This window comes from Silurus aristotelis, assembly GCF_946808225.1.
Source record: "Silurus aristotelis genome assembly, chromosome: 24".
In the NCBI taxonomy this organism is placed as follows: domain Eukaryota; kingdom Metazoa; phylum Chordata; class Actinopteri; order Siluriformes; family Siluridae; genus Silurus; species Silurus aristotelis.
In genome coordinates, this window is record NC_139597.1 from 1062677 (window position 1) to 1082676 (window position 20000).

At 37.7% G+C, this 20000-nt stretch overlaps 2 protein-coding genes and 1 long non-coding RNA gene across 9 annotated transcripts in view; 2 read left to right on the forward strand and 1 right to left on the reverse strand.

Moving 5' to 3' along the window:
• Nucleotides 1-4848, forward strand: part of syt1a (synaptotagmin Ia) — a 195596-nt gene extending 190748 nt beyond the window's left edge. For 5 of the 6 annotated variants that reach the window (XM_083529050.1, XM_083529053.1, XM_083529049.1 and 2 more), the window contains 2 exons: nucleotides 2224-2357; nucleotides 3383-4252. In XM_083529050.1, the coding sequence (XP_083385176.1) occupies nucleotides 2224-2357; nucleotides 3383-3589 (341 nt within the window). In that variant the 3' untranslated portion in view covers nucleotides 3590-4252. Of the gene's footprint in view, nucleotides 1-2223; nucleotides 2358-3382 lie in introns of all 6 variants that reach the window. The other variant, XM_083529048.1, reaches the window with a different exon arrangement.
• A 34-nt stretch (nucleotides 4849-4882) lies between these two features.
• Nucleotides 4883-9301, forward strand: LOC310719403. Its single transcript, XR_014531470.1, has 2 exons — nucleotides 4883-6748; nucleotides 7186-9301. It is a non-coding gene; the product is annotated as an uncharacterized lncRNA (long non-coding RNA).
• A 7183-nt stretch (nucleotides 9302-16484) lies between these two features.
• The window catches only part of pawr (PRKC, apoptosis, WT1, regulator), a 34367-nt gene continuing 30851 nt past the window's right edge, over nucleotides 16485-20000 (reverse strand). The window contains exons 5-7 of one of the 2 annotated variants that reach the window (XM_083529057.1): nucleotides 19974-20000; nucleotides 18798-18902; nucleotides 16485-18612 (exon numbers count right to left, since the gene is read on the reverse strand). The exon at nucleotides 19974-20000 is cut by the window's right edge and continues 64 nt beyond it. In XM_083529057.1, the coding sequence (XP_083385183.1) occupies nucleotides 18526-18612; nucleotides 18798-18902; nucleotides 19974-20000 (219 nt within the window). In that variant the 3' untranslated portion in view covers nucleotides 16485-18525. Of the gene's footprint in view, nucleotides 18613-18797; nucleotides 18903-19105; nucleotides 19563-19940 lie in introns of those variants that run through there. The other variant, XM_083529058.1, reaches the window with a different exon arrangement.

The window sequence follows — 20000 nt, forward strand, 5'->3', positions numbered from 1 at the left end:
AAATGCCTTACCCACTGAGCTTCAACCTTCACCCAGACACCCAGTGCTTAGTATGTGCTAATGAGTTGAGTTGAAGTGAGAAATCTTGAAGTTGTCTATTAGAAGGTCTGAGAGATCTGGCAATATTATACAAGTAGATCAAATGCTGTGCATGTTTTAGAAGATACCAAACTAAACTACTGGTCATGAATAGACTGGCCAGGGTCCTAATAATATGATGTTGAATTAACCTTGAGGAAATAATGTCATGAGGGCAGTAAAAGCAAATGAAAGTGAAGTACTGAGGTAGATCTGAGGTTCATCAACCTGGAAATGAAACTGTCAAATAACTGCTGAGTGGGAATGTGTAGATGTTCTAAAGAAGGGACCTCAGCTTTGTGGAACATCTCAGGGAGAACCATCTTTCTGAAACAAAGATCATAAGCACCATTTTGAAAAGGAGTAAAGACAGAAAGGGAAGATTATCACCTACATATTAATTAAAGGAGAAAGTAAATAAATGGAATGATGACTTTGTGAGTTTTTGGTTGCACTCTGGAGAGAGAATCTTATTTCTGAAGATATGCAGAACAGTTTGTTGGAAAGGTATTGGGTGTGTTTTGGAGGTGAGATACAGATACACTGTTTGTATTTTTTTGGAGCCTGAGGATAGAAAGGACAGCGAGTATAACTTTATTCTGGCTTCCACGTCAATGCTTTTAATAGGAGTTTTGCCTCTAAGCACTCTGGTGAGCTAAACGCTTTCCATCTTTGTTGTCTCCCAGTGGATTCGGTGTAAATGCAAATTTCTTCACAGATACAGGATGTCTGTGAACTCATGCAAATCACCAGTTGCCCCAGCAGACCAGCAGCAGATTGATTTCAGGATTTGTCTGTGCTTTTGGGGTTTTTATTTTTTAGGTTTTTGGTTATTCAGTTCTGACAAACACCACGTCAAAGAAATGACGTTTATAGTAAAAGGTAATCATTTTTCTGTCATGGTGCACAGCCAGAATGAGCAAGTGCAAGGAGAAACTTTATTACACACCTATAAAGCAAGAGGACTTTTCAATAAACTCAATAAAAAAAAAACATGAAACAAGTAAAAGAAAACGGGAACAAATACCACCACCACCATGAACTGCAAAATCACAATGATCTACACCAATGTGCTTTTTGGGAGGTTTAGCAGGGGTCAGAAGGGGACTGGGAGGAGACAGGTGGGGTACAGGTGGGGACCAGAAGGGGACAGCTGGCATCAGGAAGGTGGACAAGTGGAGTCTGGGAGTGGGACAGGAGGGGTATAGATTGGGTCTAAAAGGAGACAGGCGTGGTCTAGGTGGGGACAGGGGGGTCCAGGAGGAGTCAGGTGGAGTTTGGAAGGGGTCAGATAAGGACTAGGAGGGGACAGGTAGGGGACTGGTAGGGGTTCAGATGGGTACTGGGAGCAGACGTGGGGTCCCGGTGTGGACAGATGGGGAATGGGAGGGGTCATATATAAAACCGACCCCATTCCAGACCCTCCTTTATAATCTGGAATGGGTTTGTTTTTTAGAAAGGTAATTCAGTAGAAGCACCAGGTAGGAACTAGGAGAGGTGATGTAGCATTTAATAAGCTCACATGGTGTTACATTTGAATTGTGTTCAAAGGGAGTGTGAATAGATTATAAATAGAAGTGATCTAAGCTAGAGCCTTGTGCAATATTTACATTTAAGGCATTGGCATCAGAGAGATCAGGTAGAGGTTAAGGAGCATTTCTAGTGGCTCAAACAGGGTTTAAGTGGAGAAATCGGGGTCAGAAACAGGAGCAGTATCATCTGTAAATGTATTGATAAGATTTAGGAACCAAACAAATAGAATCTTACGAGCATCAAGTATCAGCTGGGACGAGTTGAATACGAGCGAATGGGTCTAAAGAGTGTGAGCGAGAGTTTGAGATGGGTTAAGGGAGAAATCTAGTGGGATCTAGGAATCATTGAGTGGGATCTGGTAGCAGTTAAAAGGCATTTAGAAAAGCTAACATTCTGGATCTTTGTAAGGAAGATGGGCTAAGAGTGTATTTGATTAAGTTCGAGTGAATTCCTAGAAGCAAAATCTATGACCTGTAAGAGGTTATAATGGGTTAAGCAGGTCTTGTATGGTTTGTTATTGATTCTGCCTGGTGTGAAATGTGTGGTGCTTAAAGCTTGTGGCTTAAATAAAACAAAATGATTTATCTTTGGCATTTATGTGCTTCCTTGCAGACCCGTACGTGAAGATCCATCTGATGCAGAACGGTAAACGTCTGAAGAAGAAAAAGACGACAATCAAAAAGAACACTCTGAACCCCTACTACAACGAGTCCTTCAGCTTCGAAGTGCCGTTCGAACAAATCCAGGTAACGACGTTGCACCCCGGACCGCGTTTTACACCTCAAACACACGAAAATTGATGTTAAATAGAGTTTTCGGAGCTGATAGTCGTTTTTAAATCCGTGTTCGGCGAAGGCGTCGTAAATACGTGCAAAGTGCTCCAAATTGATTTTGCATTTCACGGTTCAGAGGATCTGCTGTGTGGCTCTGCTTTCAATTCAGCGCTAAAGCCACTAATCAGAACGTCCCACTCTCAACTCATTAACTAGAAAGTCGACTCGCTTCCGAAAGGCCAGATAACTTTATGCTGCTTCTTTGGTATTTGATTAAATGGAAAATTGGCCTGGTTTCACAGTACAGGCATAAAAATGCATTTCCCGGGGAAGACTGCAGCATCATCTGCTGCCTGATTGGACAAATCCAGATATTAAGTGTAGCCTGTATTTAACCTGCTTCTAATGAGATTTACTTTTTTTTTTTTTTAACAATGTTCCCAAGATACCAACAATGCATCTAGTTCCAATTTACTCCATCCAAAGAGCTTCTAAAATCCAATCTAAATCTGTTCTCTCCTGCAGGACTGAACCACTTTTTTATTCAGATGTTTTTAGTGGTGTAAATCAATCCATCTCTTCAAAGCCATGACCTCCACAAAGCGCTAATGATCAGATGGTGTTTAATCTATAATCTGTATCGATTATCTGTTAGCAACACTTAACCACCATCGAGTGCTGGTCGCTGATCTCTAGCTGTAAATTCAATCGATGCAGAAGATAATCAGCTGTAAGAAGGAAAACTTTCCGCTCTTTAGGAGACCAAGCTGTAATCCTAAAGTCCGAGTTTACATTGTAAAGGAGTAGTCAGACATCTAACATGATGCGGTGGTGCGGTGGCGTAGGGGCTGCGGTGGTGCGCCCACAAGTCACGGCTTTTCGGAACTCGCAGGGGTTTCGTTCTAAGAACCAGAACCACTGTGGTACTAATTCTACAGAACCCAGTCACTGATCAGCAGGATTATTGAGTGTATTCTTTCTTCTCTGTCTCTTTACAGAAAGTTCAAATTGTTATAACCGTTCTGGACTATGACAAGATCGGCAAAAACGATGCTATCGGTAAAGTATTCGTAGGGCTGAACAGCTCAGGCACCGAGCTCCGCCATTGGTCGGATATGTTGGCCAACCCACGGAGACCCATCGCCCAATGGCACGTCCTTAAACCGGAGGAAGAAGTGGACGCCCAGCTGTCCGTCAAAAAATAAAGCTCTGCCCCCTTTAGCCATTAAAACCCCGCCCCTTTTAGTGGTCTTAACCCTGTGCGTGTGTACATACCTCAGTGAAGTATGGATCCTTTACACCCTATACAGTTTTTCTTCTTCTTCTCCTTCTTCGTCTTTTTCTCGTCTGGCGATGAAACGCCTTCTTTTATAAATAGTTGTCGGCTTTCCGACCGCCACCCCCTCCCTAACACACACCTATACACACATGCACACACACATATACACACACAGACACGCCCTTCGAGAGTGGTGTTTAGCATTCCTTCCTGTCTCCGCCTGCTGTTTTGACCATCATCCACATGACCTTTAAACCCCTTAATCCCTTCTTTTAAGCAATATGATCCATGTAGATAGAGCATGAATGAAAAAAAATCATCAAAATAATTAAACGTGTACCACAGGTGTATATAAATATCCGTATGCAGACGAAAAAATATATATATATATATACGATTTCTAGTTTGTGTTTGTATGTTGTTACCTGTTTCCTAATCTGTGTATATCTCGATGTTTTTATTAAGATATTCTATTTTAAATGATGTAAATGCAGATATAGCAGAGCCAATATTCTATATAACCGCAGGACTTACCATATCTATCTTATTGCATTCCAGTTATTTATATATATATATATATATATATATATATATATATATATATATATATATATATATATATATATATATATATATATAAATAATTCTGACCTGCGAGACAAGAGTTAGGGGTATTCCGAAAAAAAAAAAATAAAATAATTTTCCAAATGGCTGGAAAAAAAAAGAGAGAAGGAAGAGAGAAACCCCGTATCTACTGGATTACTGTAATATATACCTAGAACATCTTCAGGATATTACATTTTAGTATGGAAACATAGGCCATTAACTGATATGGTTCAGTCGGATATTACAAAAAAATTCGAATTATGCAGGAAGTTCTACAAGCACATGAGTTTTTTAACCTTCTTTCATTTTTATACATTTTTTGCACTTTTTTTCTCAATCAGAACTTTTCGATCTAAAAAGCCCAAGCATGAAGAGTTCACTAACAGTTTCCATTTAAAATATTTGACCTTTTTAAAGCCTTACATTAATTCTTTACAATCAAATTTTTTTTTTTTTTGTAGCTGCAAATTTTTAGTATCATTTATTTCTATTTAAATAAAACGCTTTTTAAAGGCTAACTTTTTTTTTTTTTGCTAACGCCATGTTTTTTTATATGAACTACTATTGTATTTTAATTTTAATTTGTAGCTGCATGTTTCTTGGGGGGTTTTTTTTGGTTTTTTTTGTTGTTGTTTTTTGTTCTACACCATCAGGCCTTTTAGCCATAATGGGAAGAAAAAAAAACATTTAAAAAAAATTATAATGATGCTGATTTCTCCAGAAAAATAAAGTCGGTAATAATAATAATAATAATAATAATAATAATAATAATAATAATAATAATAATAATAGTAACTCACAGTGTAATAAGTAAACCGACTCTAAGCTTTTAAACTGCCATTGTTTTTCAGGGAGGTGAGAAACGTATGTGACTTTCTCCTCGTAGCTTTCGGTTCTTTGGGAACAATTAACTTTCATCAAAGGCATTTATTTTGAGACTCGAAGGTGCGAAGTCGAATTTTTTGGACTTTTCGTTGCCTCTTTTTTCCGCAGTGACGACCAGCTTTAGCCGTGCTTCTACTGCCACTTCTGCTCCTTTACAACATGGCTACTGTTCTGCACTGTGGGGACGATAAATTCAGTGTTCTGGATGAGAGATTTACTCGTTTTTCTGGATCAGATTAGAGAAAAGCTTTTATTCAGGCCCAGAAAAATGTTACGTTTTAAAGATCGAAAAGTTCAGTGGATTATTTCAAATCTGAGGCAGTCCGAGTTGATGGTTTGAGTAAATAATGATGTTAGTCAGGGATGTTCTTTACTACGGTCCAGTTACAACACAAATCCACAATCTCACACGGATCCTATAAACACACAATAATCATTTAAAAAAGACAGAATACAGTGACTGTCACTGATGCAGATATCCGGCGGGAGTTACAGGATTGTGTAAATAATCTGTTCAAGTTTCCTCCATTTAATCCTCCAATCGCTGAACAAATGAAACCTTAAACAGGTGGAAATGTGTTACTTTTCTGCTTTTTCTCTCGTCTTAAACTGAAAAGAAACATAACCGTAAAAGTTAATGGTCTGAACATATAATACTATAAATTCCACAATCCTTTATTACAGGTTTAACACAATGGTGAGTCTCATGATGATGAAATCTGTAAGAATTCCTAAACATCTTCTTGTTCACAAGCAGTTTCTCTTTCTTTTATTGAAAAATATTAAATATGTTTCAGGACATTTCCCAGTTATCGGAGGAATTCTTTACCAACTCGTACGTGATATTTGTCGAGCTGTTTTTTTGGGGTTTTTTTTTTTTTTTTAAAGAAATTGGTCTCAATTTAACCCAAAAGAAATTCTTACTGATTATTCGTAGAAATTCGTAACGATTTTGGACGCAAAGTTTTTACAGACAAATTTCACAAAATAGTTCTTACAGTTTCTTTCTTTAAATTGATTTTTATATCAATTAAATACATTTATTATCAAATTTGATCAATTATAAATTGAATTTTTTTTTATTGTATTTAAAATGTGACTAAATAAATTCGGCCCCTGGTCCCCGGATGACACGAACCATTTCCGGTTTTGGTTCAAACCTCGACTTTGTGATTGTCATAAGAAGTGACTTTTATATTTCCACGTGTAAAACCACGTGAACAAAAAACGAATTGTTCGGATTCTTACGGTTTTTCCCATTAAAACCAGTGCAGCCTCTTGTAACGGAGGAACTCTGGTGTGTCCATGGCGCGAGCTTCAGGAGGAGTTGAATTATTTAATGTTATTAATGTTATTATCGTGTAGGTGATTTAATAATGATATAAAAAAAAAGTGAAAAACTCTCGTCGTCATTACCATTAGACGTCTCTGAGGTCTGCTTTGTGTCACTGTGACTGCCGTGTGTGCGCGTGTGTGTGTGTGTGCGCGCGCGCATGCGTGTGCGTGCGTGTATGTGCGTGTGTTCGCGTGCCGTAGAGACGTAGACTTCAATTAATGAACCTGTAGTGTTTTGTGCGTGTGTCTGTGTTTGCGCGTGCGTGCGTGCGTGTGTGTGTGTGTGTGTCCTCGCTACATTACTGAGAAATAAATATCAAATCAAATCAATAAAAAAAATATAAATGCGGGCGTGTACCGTGCGACAGGGAGCGCGTGCCCACGCGGCGTGGGGATTTCCCTCGCGGCTTCCTCGCTCGAGCCGGGTTTTCATTTCTGAGCACTGTGCAATACTTCTATGTTTCATCAACTCCAATATACATTAACACCCCCCCCACACACACACACACACACACACACACACTCACACACACACTCACACACACACACACACACACACACACACTCCTCCCTCCAACCCCCGTAGTGTCAAACGGGCGACGAGAAAGATTTTTTATCGATATATAATTAATAATAATCATCATCTCGTTTACGGTATAAATTAATCGCGACGTCAGTAGGACGCAGCACGTGTAGGTCGCGTGTGTGTGTGTGTGTGTGTGTGTGTGTGTGTGTGTGTGTGTGTGTATCATATTCCTGTCTACAACTCCACATCCAAACCTTTCTTTCTTTCTTTCTTTCTTTCTTTCTTTCTTTCTTTCTTTCTTTCTTTCTTTCTTTCTTCGACACACAGATCCAGCCATCTAAATATCACAGTAACGCGTATGAAGTTAAAATATTACAGTATAAATATATTAAAATCTTTTCTGTTTCCCACCAAAAAATAAAAAACTCTAAACGTGTGTATATATTTTTATATTTGCGTTCACACAAAAACCACACGTGAGAAATGTACCTCGTTGTGTTTCGGTTATTGATTATTGATTTTGTTATCGTCGTTTGATGATGATGATGATGATGAATATTCTGCTTGTTGTTTCTTCTCAGTGCCCTTTTTCTATTTACTATCAGACTCAGACTGTACAGATCGGACTGTGTGCGTCTTATTATTTGGGACCAACGATCTCTATATAAATATATAAATATAAAGATCTATAGTCAGCACTTTTATTATTTTGATTGATTCATTAATTGATTGGTTTCCAATTTAATGTCGCAATAAATATTGATTAGATCTCTCCCTGAGCTCCAGCCCGATCTAATTCCCCACGTATAATCAGCACATGTACCGATAGATCGGATATAACCTCAACCCTTTATACTGTCTAATCTAATCACTTACAGGGGGAGGATAAAAACTGTAGGTTTCCGTTTGTCACACAAGGGATGTTTCTTTCTTTCTTTATTGTTTGTTTGTTTGTTTGTGTTTATTTCGGACGCAGCTCACACTAATTTCTACATGGTTAGAGATGATTAGATGCAGTAACAGTAAGAGGCGGCATTGCGGTTTGCACTGGAAACTAAAACATTATATCAAATAAAAAGCCATTTTTAGCCCTGCAATGCAATACTGCCTTTTACTGCAGCCTACCAAAGCATGCAACACACACACATTACACACACACACTACACACACATTACACACACACACACACACACACACACACACCGTGGTCTTTTTAAGGAACACTTGTCGGGGTTGTGACGAGCCGAATGAGTGGTGAGTTTTTGGAGAAAGTCGTGGAGCTGCAGATGATCAGCTACAGAAGCTCGGAGCAGGTTATTCACTCTGACCAAACCACAGATCAAACCATAGCATACGAGTGAATATTTACAACTTTGCCCGAGAAAATGCACAAAATACAATTCGGAAAAAAAAGACAAAAGGTTCCACAGAGCTCAGTGGTGGGGTTCATGTTTCTCAGAACATCAACGTGCAAATGTTTTAAAGTGAAAGTTTAACCCACATTCATGACACTTCATAATTACAACATAAAAAAAAAGGTTTTCGGAACGTTCTTGGAAAACTACAAATCCTACAATACAACTTCCTTTTCCTTTCATTCAGCAGATGCCTTCATGATGAGCACATTTATCCATCTGAGCAGTTTGGGGCCTGCAGCTTGGTGGTGCTGGAATTTGAGCTTTAAACTCATGAACTTCCGATCACAAGCCCAACGTCTTACCCACTGAGCCTCCATGACCGCTCGGCCGACACGTTCCTCAGAATCCCCCGAGGAACATTAACAGAAGTTGCAGGCTCCAAATTCCGAGTTAGCAAATAAAACAAAAAATAAAACCAAACCCCGGCTCGTCAGAATTCTCGCGGTGTTCTCGTGAAGGAACACAGATGATCGCTCCACTCGTTTGAGAAAAAGCCACAATCTGAAGGAGAACCTTGTATAGAAATTAGAATCTGATGCTGTAGAAAGATCCCAGATGCCTTTGTGTAAATCGACTGCCTGCTTTTGTGTGTGAAAATTTTCTCTCTGTAATCGTGTATAGTGTTTTATCTTCTCTTTTTTATTTCTCTCTCTCTCTCTCTCTCTCTCTCTCTCTCTCTCTCTCCCCCGGCCATAAATCTGGGTTATATGGTTCTAGTGCGTGTGTAAACCTTCATTTTTCGACGAGGTGTTTTACGATTGCGTTCAGCTTTGTGTAGTGATTCACTCTGTGAAGTTTCTGACTGTTGTTATATAACTTCATATACACAATGTTCAATAAAAATGTTTTATTTCCTGTTGATACAGAACACCGACTGGAGCGCTGTTTCTTTTAAAAGCACAAGTTTAAAATTTAAAGAAAAAAAAAAAAAGATATTTCCAACAATTTTGTATAGTTTCCTTTAGTATAAGATCGGAAAACATTAGCTACAGCACCAAACATAACGCAAACTGTAGTGTTGTATAGGAAACTTTATATACACCATATTACATACTACAGTGAAGATAAAGTGTCGTATACACGAGTAGAGAATAATATAATGTAGTACAGAACACAGCATCATAAAATATCATTTCACCTCAAAATATTATAGCTTGTGTTACATTAGCAGCAGAGTATAATAGTTTAAAGCTAGCATCATTTTATAGAATATAGCATCAACTATTGTGTAGAATTGTGTAGATATAGTCATTTATATAAGATAGTGTAGTGAGTACAGTATAGTAAAGTTACAGTAGTAGTGGAGTGAAGTGTAGCGTAGTGTAGTGTAGTGAAATGTAGTAGTGAAGTGTAGTGAAATGTATAGTGTAGTGAAATGTAGTGTAGTGAAGTGTAGTGTAGTATAGTGAAGTGTAGTGAAATGTAGTGTAATGAAGTGTAGTGTAGTGTAGTAAAGTGTAGTGAAGTGTAGTGAAGTGTAGAGTAGTATAGTGAAGTGTAGTGAAATGTAGTGTAGTATAGTGAAGTGTAGTGAAGTGTAGAGTAGTATAGTGAAGTGTAGTGAAATGTAGTGTAGTATAGTGAAGTGTAGTGAAATGTATAGTGTAGTGAAATGTAGTGTAGTGAAGTGTAGTGTAGTATAGTGAAGTGTAGTGAAATGTAGTGTAATGAAGTGTAGTGTAGTATAGTGAAGTGTAGTGAAGTATAGAGTAGTATAGTGAAGTGTAGTGAAATGTAGTGTAGTGAAGTGTAGTATAGTAAAGTGTAGTGAAGTGTAGTGTAGTGAAGTGTAGTGTAGTATAGTGAAGTGTAGTGAAATGTAGTGTAGTGTAATGTAGTATAGTGAAGTGTAGTGAAGTGTAGAGTAGTATAGTGAAGTGTAGTGAAATGTAGTGTAGTGAAGTGTAGTGTAGTATAGTGAAGTGTAGTGAAGTGTAGTGTAGTGAAGTGTAGTGTAGTATAGTGAAGTGTAGTATAGTGAAGTGTAGTGAAATGTAGTGTAGTGTAGTGTAGTATAGTGAAGTGTAGTGAAATGTAGTGGTGTAGTGTAGTGTAGTGTAGTGTAGTGTAGTGTTGTATAGTGAAGTGTAGTGAAATGTAGTATAGTGAAGTGTAGTATAGTAAAGTGTAGTGGAGTATAATGTAGAGTAGTGTAGTGAAGTGTAGTGTAGTGAAGTGTAGTGTAGTATAGTGAAGTGTAGTGAAATGTAGTGTAATGAAGTGTAGTGTAGTATAGTGAAGTGTAGTGAAGTGTAGAGTAGTATAGTGAAGTGTAGTGAAATGTAGTGTAGTGAAGTGTAGTGTAGTATAGTGAAGTGTAGTGAAGTGTAGTGTAGTATAGTGAAGTGTAGTATAGTGAAGTGTAGTGAAATGTAGTGTAGTGTAGTGTAGTATAGTGAAATGTAGTGGTGTAGTGTAGTGTAGTGTAGTGTTGTATAGTGAAGTGTAGTGAAATGTAGTATAGTGAAGTGTAGTATAGTAAAGTGTTGTGGAGTAAAATGTAGAGTAGTGTAGTAAAGTGTAGTGTAGTGAAGTGTAGTGTAGTGTAGTGAAGTGTAGTGAAATGTAGAGTAGTGAAGTGTAGTGTAGTGTAGTGTAGTGAAATGTAGAGTAGTGTAGTGAAGTGTAGTGTAGTGAAGTGTAGTGAAATGTAGAGTAGTGAAGTGTAGAGTAGTGAAGTGTAGTGTAGTGTAGTGTAGTGAAATGTAGAGTAGTGTAGTGAAGTGTAGTGTAGTATAGTAAAGTGTAGTGAAATGTAGAGTAGTGAAGTGTAGTATAGTGAAGTGTAGTGAAATGTAGTGTAGTGTAGTGTAGTATAGTGAAGTGTAGTGAAATGTAGTGTAGTGTAGTGAATTGTAGTGTAGTATAGTGAAGTGTAGTGAAATGTAGTGAAGTGTAGTGTAGTGAAATGTAGAGTAGTGTAGTATAGTGAAATGTAGTGTAGTTAAGTGTAGTGTAGTATAGTGAAATGTAGTGAAATGTAGTGTAGTGAAGTGTAGTGTAGTATAGTAAAGTGTAGTGAAATGTAGTGTAGTGTAGTGTAGTATAGTGAAGTGTAGTGAAATGTAGTGTAGTGTAGTATAGTGAAGTGTAGTGAAATGTAGTGTAGTGTAGTGAAGTGTAGTGAAATGTAGAGTAGTGTAGTGAAGTGTAGTGTAGCGAAGTGAAGTGTAGTGAAATGTAGTGTGGTGAAGTGTAGTGTAGTATAGTGAAGTGTAGTGAAATGTAGTGTAGTGAAGTGTGGTGTAGTATAGTGAAGTGTAGTGAAATGTAGAGTAGTGTAGTAAAGTGTAGTATAGTGAAGTGTATTGAAATGTAGTGTAGTGTAGTGTAGTATAGTGAAGTGTAGTGAAATGTAGTGAAGTGTAGTGTAGTATAGTGAAGTGTAGTGAAATGTAGTGTAGTGAAGTGTAGTTTAGTATAGTGAAGTGTAGTGAAATGTAGTGTAGTGAAGTGTAGTGTAGTGAAATGTAGAGTAGTGTAGTGAAGTGTAGTATAGTGAAGTGTAGTGAAATGTAGTGTAGTGTAGTGAAATGTAGTGAAGTGTAGTGTAGTATAGTGAAGTGTAGTGAAGTGTAGTGTAGTGAAGTGTAGTGTAGTATAGTGACGTGTAGTGTAGTATAGTGAAGTGTAGTGAAGTGTAGTGAAATGTAGTGTAGTGTAGTGAAGTGTAGTGAAATGTAGAGTAGTGAAGTGTAGTGTAGTATAGTGAAATGTAGTGTAGTGAAGTGTAGTGTAGTATAGTGAAGTGTAGTGAAATGTAGTGTAGTATAGTGTAGTGTAGTGTAGTATAGTGAAGTGTAGAGTAGTGTAGTGAAGTGTAGTATAGTAAAGTGTAGTGTAGTGAAATGTAGTGTAGTGTAATGTAGTATAGTGAAGTGTAGTGAAATGTAGTGTAGTGTAGTATAGTGAAGTGCAGTGAAATGTAGTGTAGTGTAGTATAGTGAAGTGCAGTGAAGTGTAGAGTAGTGTAGTATAGTGTAGTATAGCAAAATGTAGTATAGTAAAGTTGAGTAAAATGTATTGAATTATAGGGAAGTGTAGTATAGTAAAGTGTAGTGTAGTGTAGTTAAATGTAGTATAGTGAAGTGTAGTGTAGTAAAGTGTAGTGTAGTGTAGCGTAGTTAAGTGTAGTGTAGTGTAGTGTAGGGAAGTGTAGTGTAGTGAAGTGTAGTGTACTGTAGTGTAGTGAAGTGTAGTGTAGCGTAGTTAAGTGTAGTGTAGTGTAGTGTAGTTAAATGTAGTATAGTGAAGTGTAGTGTAGTAAAGTGTAGTGTAGTGTAGCGTAGTTAAGTGTAGTGTAGTGTAGTGTAGGGAAGTGTAGTGTAGTGAAGTGTAGTGTACTGTAGTGTAGTGAAGTGTAGTGTAGCGTAGTTAAGTGTAGTGTAGTGTAGTCAAGTGAAGTGTAGTGAAGTGTAGTGTAGTCAAGTGTAGAAGTGTAGTGTAGTGTAGTAAAGTGTAGTGAAGTGAAGTGTAGTGTAGTAAAGTGTAGTGTAGTGAAGTGTAGTGTAGTGTAGTAAAGTGTAGTGTAGTGAAGTGAAGTGTAGTGTAGTAAAGTGTAGTGTAGTGAAGTGTAGTGTAGTAAAGTGTAGTGTAGTGTAGTGTAGTGTAGTGAAGTGTAGTGTAGTGAAGTGTAGTGTAGTAAAGTGTAGTGTAGTGAAGTGTAGTAAAGTGTAGTGTAGTGTAGTGAAGTGTAGTGTAGTAAAGTGTAGTGTAGTGAAGTGTAGTGTAGTAAAGAGTAGTGAAGTGTAGTGTAGTATAGCGAAGTGTAGTATAGTGAAGTGTAGTGTAGTGTAGTAAAGTGTAATGTAGTGAAGTGTAGTGTAGTGTAGTAAAGTGTAGTGAAGTGTAGTGTAGTAAAGTGTAATGTAGTGAAGTGTAGTGTAGTGTAGTAAAGAGTAGTGAAGTGTAGTGTAGTATAGTGAAGTGTAGTGAAGTATAGTGTAGTGTAGAGTTTTGTAGTGAAGTGTAGTGAAGTATAGTGTAGTGTAGAGTAGTGTAGTGAAGTGTAGTGTGGTATAGTGAAGTGTAGTGTAGTGTAGTGTAGTGAAATGTAGTGTAGTATAGTGAAGAGTAGAGTAGTGTAGTGCAGAGTAGTGTAGTGCAGTATAGCGAAGTGTAGAGTAGTGTAGTGCAGTATAGCGAAGTGTAGAGTAGTGTAGTGCAGTATAGCAAAGTGTAGAGTAGTGTAGTAAAGTGTAGTATAGTATAGTGAAATATAGTGAAATGTAGTGTAGTATAGTGAAGAGTAGTGTGGTATAGCAAAGTGTAGAGTAGTGTAGTAAAGTGTAGTATAGTATAGTGAAATATAGTGAAATGTAGTGTAGTATAGTGAAGAGTAGTGTGGTATAGCAAAGTGTAGAGTAGTGTAGTAAAGTGTAGTATAGTATAGTGAAATATAGTGAAATGTAGTGTAGTATAGTGAAGAGTAGTGTGGTATAGCAAAGTGTAGAGTAGTGTAGTGAAGTATAGCGAAGTGTAGAGTAGTGTAGTGAAGTGTAGTATAGTATAGCAAAATGTAGTATAGTAAAGTCCCAAAAAATAGTACACAGAAGCTCCAGCATCTCAGCCTGCATTTAGACGGTTGTTCTGTAACTACTAGTTCAACGGTAAAAGACCTGGGAGTTATTTTAGACAGCAACTTATCTTTTAAAAATCACATCAATCAAGTTACAAAAACAGCCTTCTTTCACCTTAGAAATATTTCTAAGCTAAGAAATATGTTATCTATATCTGATGCAGAGAAGCTCGTCCATGCGTTTATGACCTCTAGAATAGACTACTGTAATGCATTACTAGGTGGATGTCCTGCATCATTAATAAACAAGCTTCAGTTAGTTCAGAATGCGGCAGCAAGAGTTCTTACTAGGTCAAGAAAATACGATCATATAACCCCAATCTTATCGTCCCTACATTGGCTTCCTATTAAGTTTCGAATAGACTACAAACTACTGCTACTCACTTATAAAGCACTAAATGGTTTGGCTCCCATGTATCTCTCCAGTCTCTTAACACGCTACAATCCGTCACGCTCCCTGAGATCTCAAAACTCTGGGCTTCTAGTAGTTCCTAGAATAGCAAAGTCCACTAAAGGCGGTAGAGCATTTTCACATTTAGCTCCTAAACTCTGGAATAGTCTTCCTGACAGTGTTCGGGGTTCAGATACACTCTCCCAGTTTAAGTGTAGATTAAAAACATATCTTTTTAGCAAAGCCTACACATAACACACATCACACACATCACATCACAACCTTGTGCTCCAGAACATCTGATCACATGCACATTATCAACTTGTGCTGTTAATATCATGAACAGCAGCTACGCTAATTCCTCTCCACTGCTTCTCTTTCTCTCCCCATCCCGAGGCATCCTGAGGTTTGGCCAGCTCCAGTCACGTCCCACCTCGTGAAGATTATGGACCTATGGATGATCATGGAGAAGTAGATGCCGAGTGTTTAAAGGCCCTGGCATGGAGAAGCTGATGCTGGATCTATGATGATCACAAATTGTTCTGTATTGTTGAAAGATTTATGACCAAACTCTTGATGTCACCCATATGAGGATGGGTTCCCCTTTGAGTCTGGTTCCTCTCAAGGTTTCTTCCTTATATCATCTAAGGGAGTTTTTCCTTGCCACTGTCGCCACGGCTGCTCATCAGGGACAAACGCACACCATTCACCTTCACTGTTGTTTTCTGTAAAGCTGCTTTGAGACAATGTCTGTTGTAAAAAGCGCTATACAAATAAACTTGACTTGACTTGACTAAAGTGTAGTGAAATGTAGTGAATTATAGTGAAGTGTAGTATAGTAAAGTGTAGTGTAGTATAGTCAAGTGTAGTGAAATGTAGAGTAGTGTAGTGAAGTGTAGTGTAGTATAGTGAAGTGTAGTGAAATCTAGTGTAGTATAGCAAAATGTAGTATAGTAAAGTTGAGTGAAATGTAGTGAATTATAGTGAAGTGTAGTATAGTAAAGTGTAGTGTAGTATAGTCAAGTGTAGTGAAATGTAGAGTAGTGTAGTGTAGTATAGTGAAGTGTAGTGAAATGTAGTGTAGTATAGTGTAGTATAGCAAAATGTAGTATAGTAAAGTTGAGTGAAATGTAGTGAATTATAGTGGTGTAGTATAGTAAAGTGTAGTGTAGTTTAGTAAAGTGTAGTGTAGTAAATTGTAGTTTATTAAAGTGTAGTGTAGTTTAGTAAAGTTTAGTGTAGTTAATTGTAGTTTATTAAATTGTAGTGTAGTTTAGTAAAGTGTAGTGTAGTTAATTGTAGTTTATTAAAGTGTAGTGTAGTAAATTGTAGTTTATTAAATTGTAGTGTAGTTTAGTAAAGTGTAGTGTAGTAAATTGTAGTTTATTAAATTGTAGTGTAGTTTAGTAAAGTGTAGTGTAGTAAATTGTAGTTTATTAAAGTGTAGTGTAGTGTAGTTTAGTAAAGTGTAGTGTAGTAAATTGTAGTTTATTAAAGTGTAGTGTAGTGTAGTTTAGTAAAGTGTAGTGTAGTAAATTGTAGTTTATTAAAGTGTAGTGTAGTGTAGTTTAGTAAAGTGTAGTGTAGTAAATTGTAGTTTATTAAATTGTAGTGTAGTGTAGTTTAGTAAAGTGTAGTGTAGTAAATTGTAGTTTATTAAAGTGTAGTGTAGTGTAGTTTAGTAAAGTCTAGTGTAGTAAATTGTAGTTTATTAAAGTGTAGTGTAGTGTAGTTTAGTAAAGTCTAGTGTAGTAAATTGTAGTTTATTAAAGTGTAGTGTAGTTTAGTAAAGTGTAGTGTAGTAAATTGTAGTTTATTAAAGTGTAGTGTAGTGTAGTAAATTGTAGTTTATTAAAGTGTAGTGTAGTTTAGTAAAGTGTAGTGTAGTAAATTGTAGTTTATTAAAGTGTAGTGTAGTGTAATGTCATGTTATATATAAATGTGTAATGTAGAATATTTCTAACTAGAATACAATAGTGAAGACTAGTATAAAATAATATACACTAGTACAGTACAGTATATCACACACACACACACACACACACACACACACACACACACACACACACACACACACAGTGATATAATCAGGATGTTTATTAAATGCTTAGTTTTTTTTTTACATTTCGAACTTGATTTGGTTTAAATGATAGATTGTAGAGGCGGAGCTACAGCGGATCACAGACCTGAAACAACACATCTGTAAACACCTGGAGAAAAGACAATCCAAAACAAAGAAACAACAACATGGCGGAGAAATCCCAAAAATACACACAATTCCGTGTTACAGGATGGAATAGCAGCCAGACGCCGACAACCGTTTTATGACACACAACACACAATTACACACACTCCTCACACAACAAAACGCATAACACACAACTCTTCTTAACTCACAAAACACAACTCATCATTTACACAACATACAATGCACAAAACTCTCTACAATAACACACACAACATACAACCCTTCTCAACACACACCACCACCCAAAACAACACACAACTCTAGATTACCTTTTACAACACACACAACAGACAACACATACAACCCACAATCCTGTCTCCTTTGGTCCCAAATGCTAGCTTTACACAGAAATGCTCTTATTAGCATAAAATTTGCCTAGCTAATCACAAATATGTAGCTTGTATGTTAAGTGCTCTAAACATAACATGCTATTCAAAACATGGCTAATAAGCAGCTAGCATAAACACAACAGCGCTAAAATAAATGAACAACAATGTCAATACAAACAATACAAAATATTAGCATTCTATCATTCAAACAAAACTAGGCTGTTTTTATTGTAGCTGCTTTATTAACTAACCAATAACAGAAATAGCAGCTAACGGATGTGATGAGCGCTAGCAAATCAAACCGCTCTGCTAATGCTAGCTCTGTCATAAAGAAAATTGTCCTGACATTATAGCATTCAGGACAATCTTCACTAGCTAGCTAACGGCTAGTCAGCAGCTAGCAAAGTGTATACAGAGATACACACACCAAAACATGGCTAATTAGCAGCTAGATTATAAAATTAGTGCTAATCATAAATTATCAATAAATATGAACATTTTAAGGAGATTTTACCTAATCTTACTAACTAGCTAACAGGCTAACAGGCAGCCAAAGGAATTGCTAAGCATAAGCGAATAATGTTTGTTAGCATGTTAGCTAGAAAACTCATCGGAAGCGCTAATATTCAGCCAAGGGAAAGTTTGTATTTCATCACGTCCTGTTTAACTGCACATCGCTTCAGTGTATTTAATTGCTAACCAGCTAATCAGAAAAGAAACGTCACAACTAGCTAGCTAACTGCTAAACACAGTAGTGTCTGACAGGAAAAACAATGATTGCAATGACGACTCCATAAGCTAGCTGCTAATTAGCTATTTAGCTATTTAAAATGTACTTGATTTGGTTTTTTACATAGTGATTAGCACTAAACCCCGCCCACTGCTAGTGCAGTCTTTTGAAGAGGACACATTGAGCAGTTAACAGCTAATAGGCAAACACCTAGCATACTGTACTTTGTGCTCCTGTAAAAAAAATTCACACTTTGTACCAATCAGGCGTTTTAAATTAGCTAGGATATAAACTACTCATGTGTGACAGAAGAAAGCTAGCAAAAACATCAGTTAGCATATAAACTTCAGCTAGCTAAAACACATGGGCGTGCTAATATCTAATACAAATGAAGCATTGTAGCATAGCCTGTTCACATAGCACACTGTCACCAGATTAACAGCTAGCTATGTGTTTAGCTACTTGCTAGCTAGGTAGCGGTTTTATTGCCTAGCATATGATTCTAGCATCAGGAAATCAATTTGTTAACATTAGCATCAAATAGCAGCTAGCATAAGACTTGGCGTTCCAAAATACTAATATACAATAATGTGCGTTTTAGCAAGAATGCTAACAGCTATCGTGAGCTAGCGTTTGGGACGTGGCCAACATGAACATAGAGAAAAAAAGACAATGCGGATGGAGACGTGTGGCACCATGGCGAAGTACATTCATCCTCCGTCTGCGCTTTTCCGTATGTACACACATTTACATTAAATACGACTTCCTGCGACTCTCAGGTTTCTTTCTCTTACGTGCCGTTTCCATCCTCAACTTCTACCTGGTCAGCTGACCTACGACCTTCAGCAGAGTTTTATTCTCCTGCTTCAGCTGCTCGTTCTCATCCTCAATGTCATCCAGGTCCTGAGGACACACACACACACGTTAGAAGAACAGCGTTAGAATGCTAACACACTGCTAGTTATCATGATGGAGTTAGCTTAGTGTATTTATATTTGTGTGTGTGTGTGTGTGTGTGTCTCTCTGTGTGTGTGTGTGTGTGTGTGTGTGTGTGTGTGTGTGTGTGTGTGTGTGTGTGTGTAAGTCACCCGGTTTAACAGATCGATTTCCTCCTTTAGTTTAACGATCAGTTCATCTTTATCCTGATGAGACTTCAACAGCCGAGCGTTCTCCTGTTTCTCCAAAGCCAGCTCCTGTACACACACACACACACACACACACACACACACACACACACACACACACACACACACAGATGAGATGACTCCTCAAAGTGTGATGGATATTTCTAAAATGTTGCTGTATTACAGATCCGTGATGATTAGAATAAATATAATGAGGATCAGTAGGTGCTGATGTTCTCTTTAACACGTATCTGTAACTAGAACCAACACCACAAGTTATTACAGATCAATACCAGTTCTGATTAAAGCTCTTCCAGGCAAGTTTCAGTACAAAACAAACACCATGGACAATTTAAACACCATAGAAATTAAAACACCCCAGACAAATTAAACACCAGGTACTGATCAAGGACAAAGATCAAATCTATTATTAGGAGAACAGTAAAAAAATAAAAACCCAGAAACAGATTAAACACCATAGATAGAGTAAACACCACATATCACACAACCTGGACAAATCAAATCTTTAGGTACAGATCCATCATAAGGTACAAGATACACCACCAGGTACAGATCAAGCTGGCGGTATAAATCCAACAACACTAGGCAGGAAACAAACACCACACACAGTGTAAACACCAGGCAGGAAACAAACACCACACACAGCGTAAACACCAGGCAGGAAACAAACACCACACACAGTGTAAACACCAGGCAGGAAACAAACACCTCACACAGTGTAAACACACCAGGCAGGAAACAAACACCTCACACAGTGTAAACACCAGGCAGGAAACAAACACCTCACACAGTGTAAACACACCAGGCAGGAAACAAACACCTCACACAGTGTAAACACACCAGGCAGGAAACAAACACCTCACACAGTGTAAACACACCAGGCAGGAAACAAACACCTCACACAGTGTAAACACACCAGGCAGGAAACAAACACCTCACACAGTGTAAACACACCAGGCAGGAAACAAACACCTCACACAGTGTAAACACACCAGGCAGGAAACAAACACCTCACACAGTGTAAACACACCAGGCAGGAAACAAACACCTCACACAGTGTAAACACACCAGGCAGGAAACAAACACCACACATGGAGATTTGATGGAGTTTCACGCTACCTTCTCCAGCTCCTCAATCCTCCTATC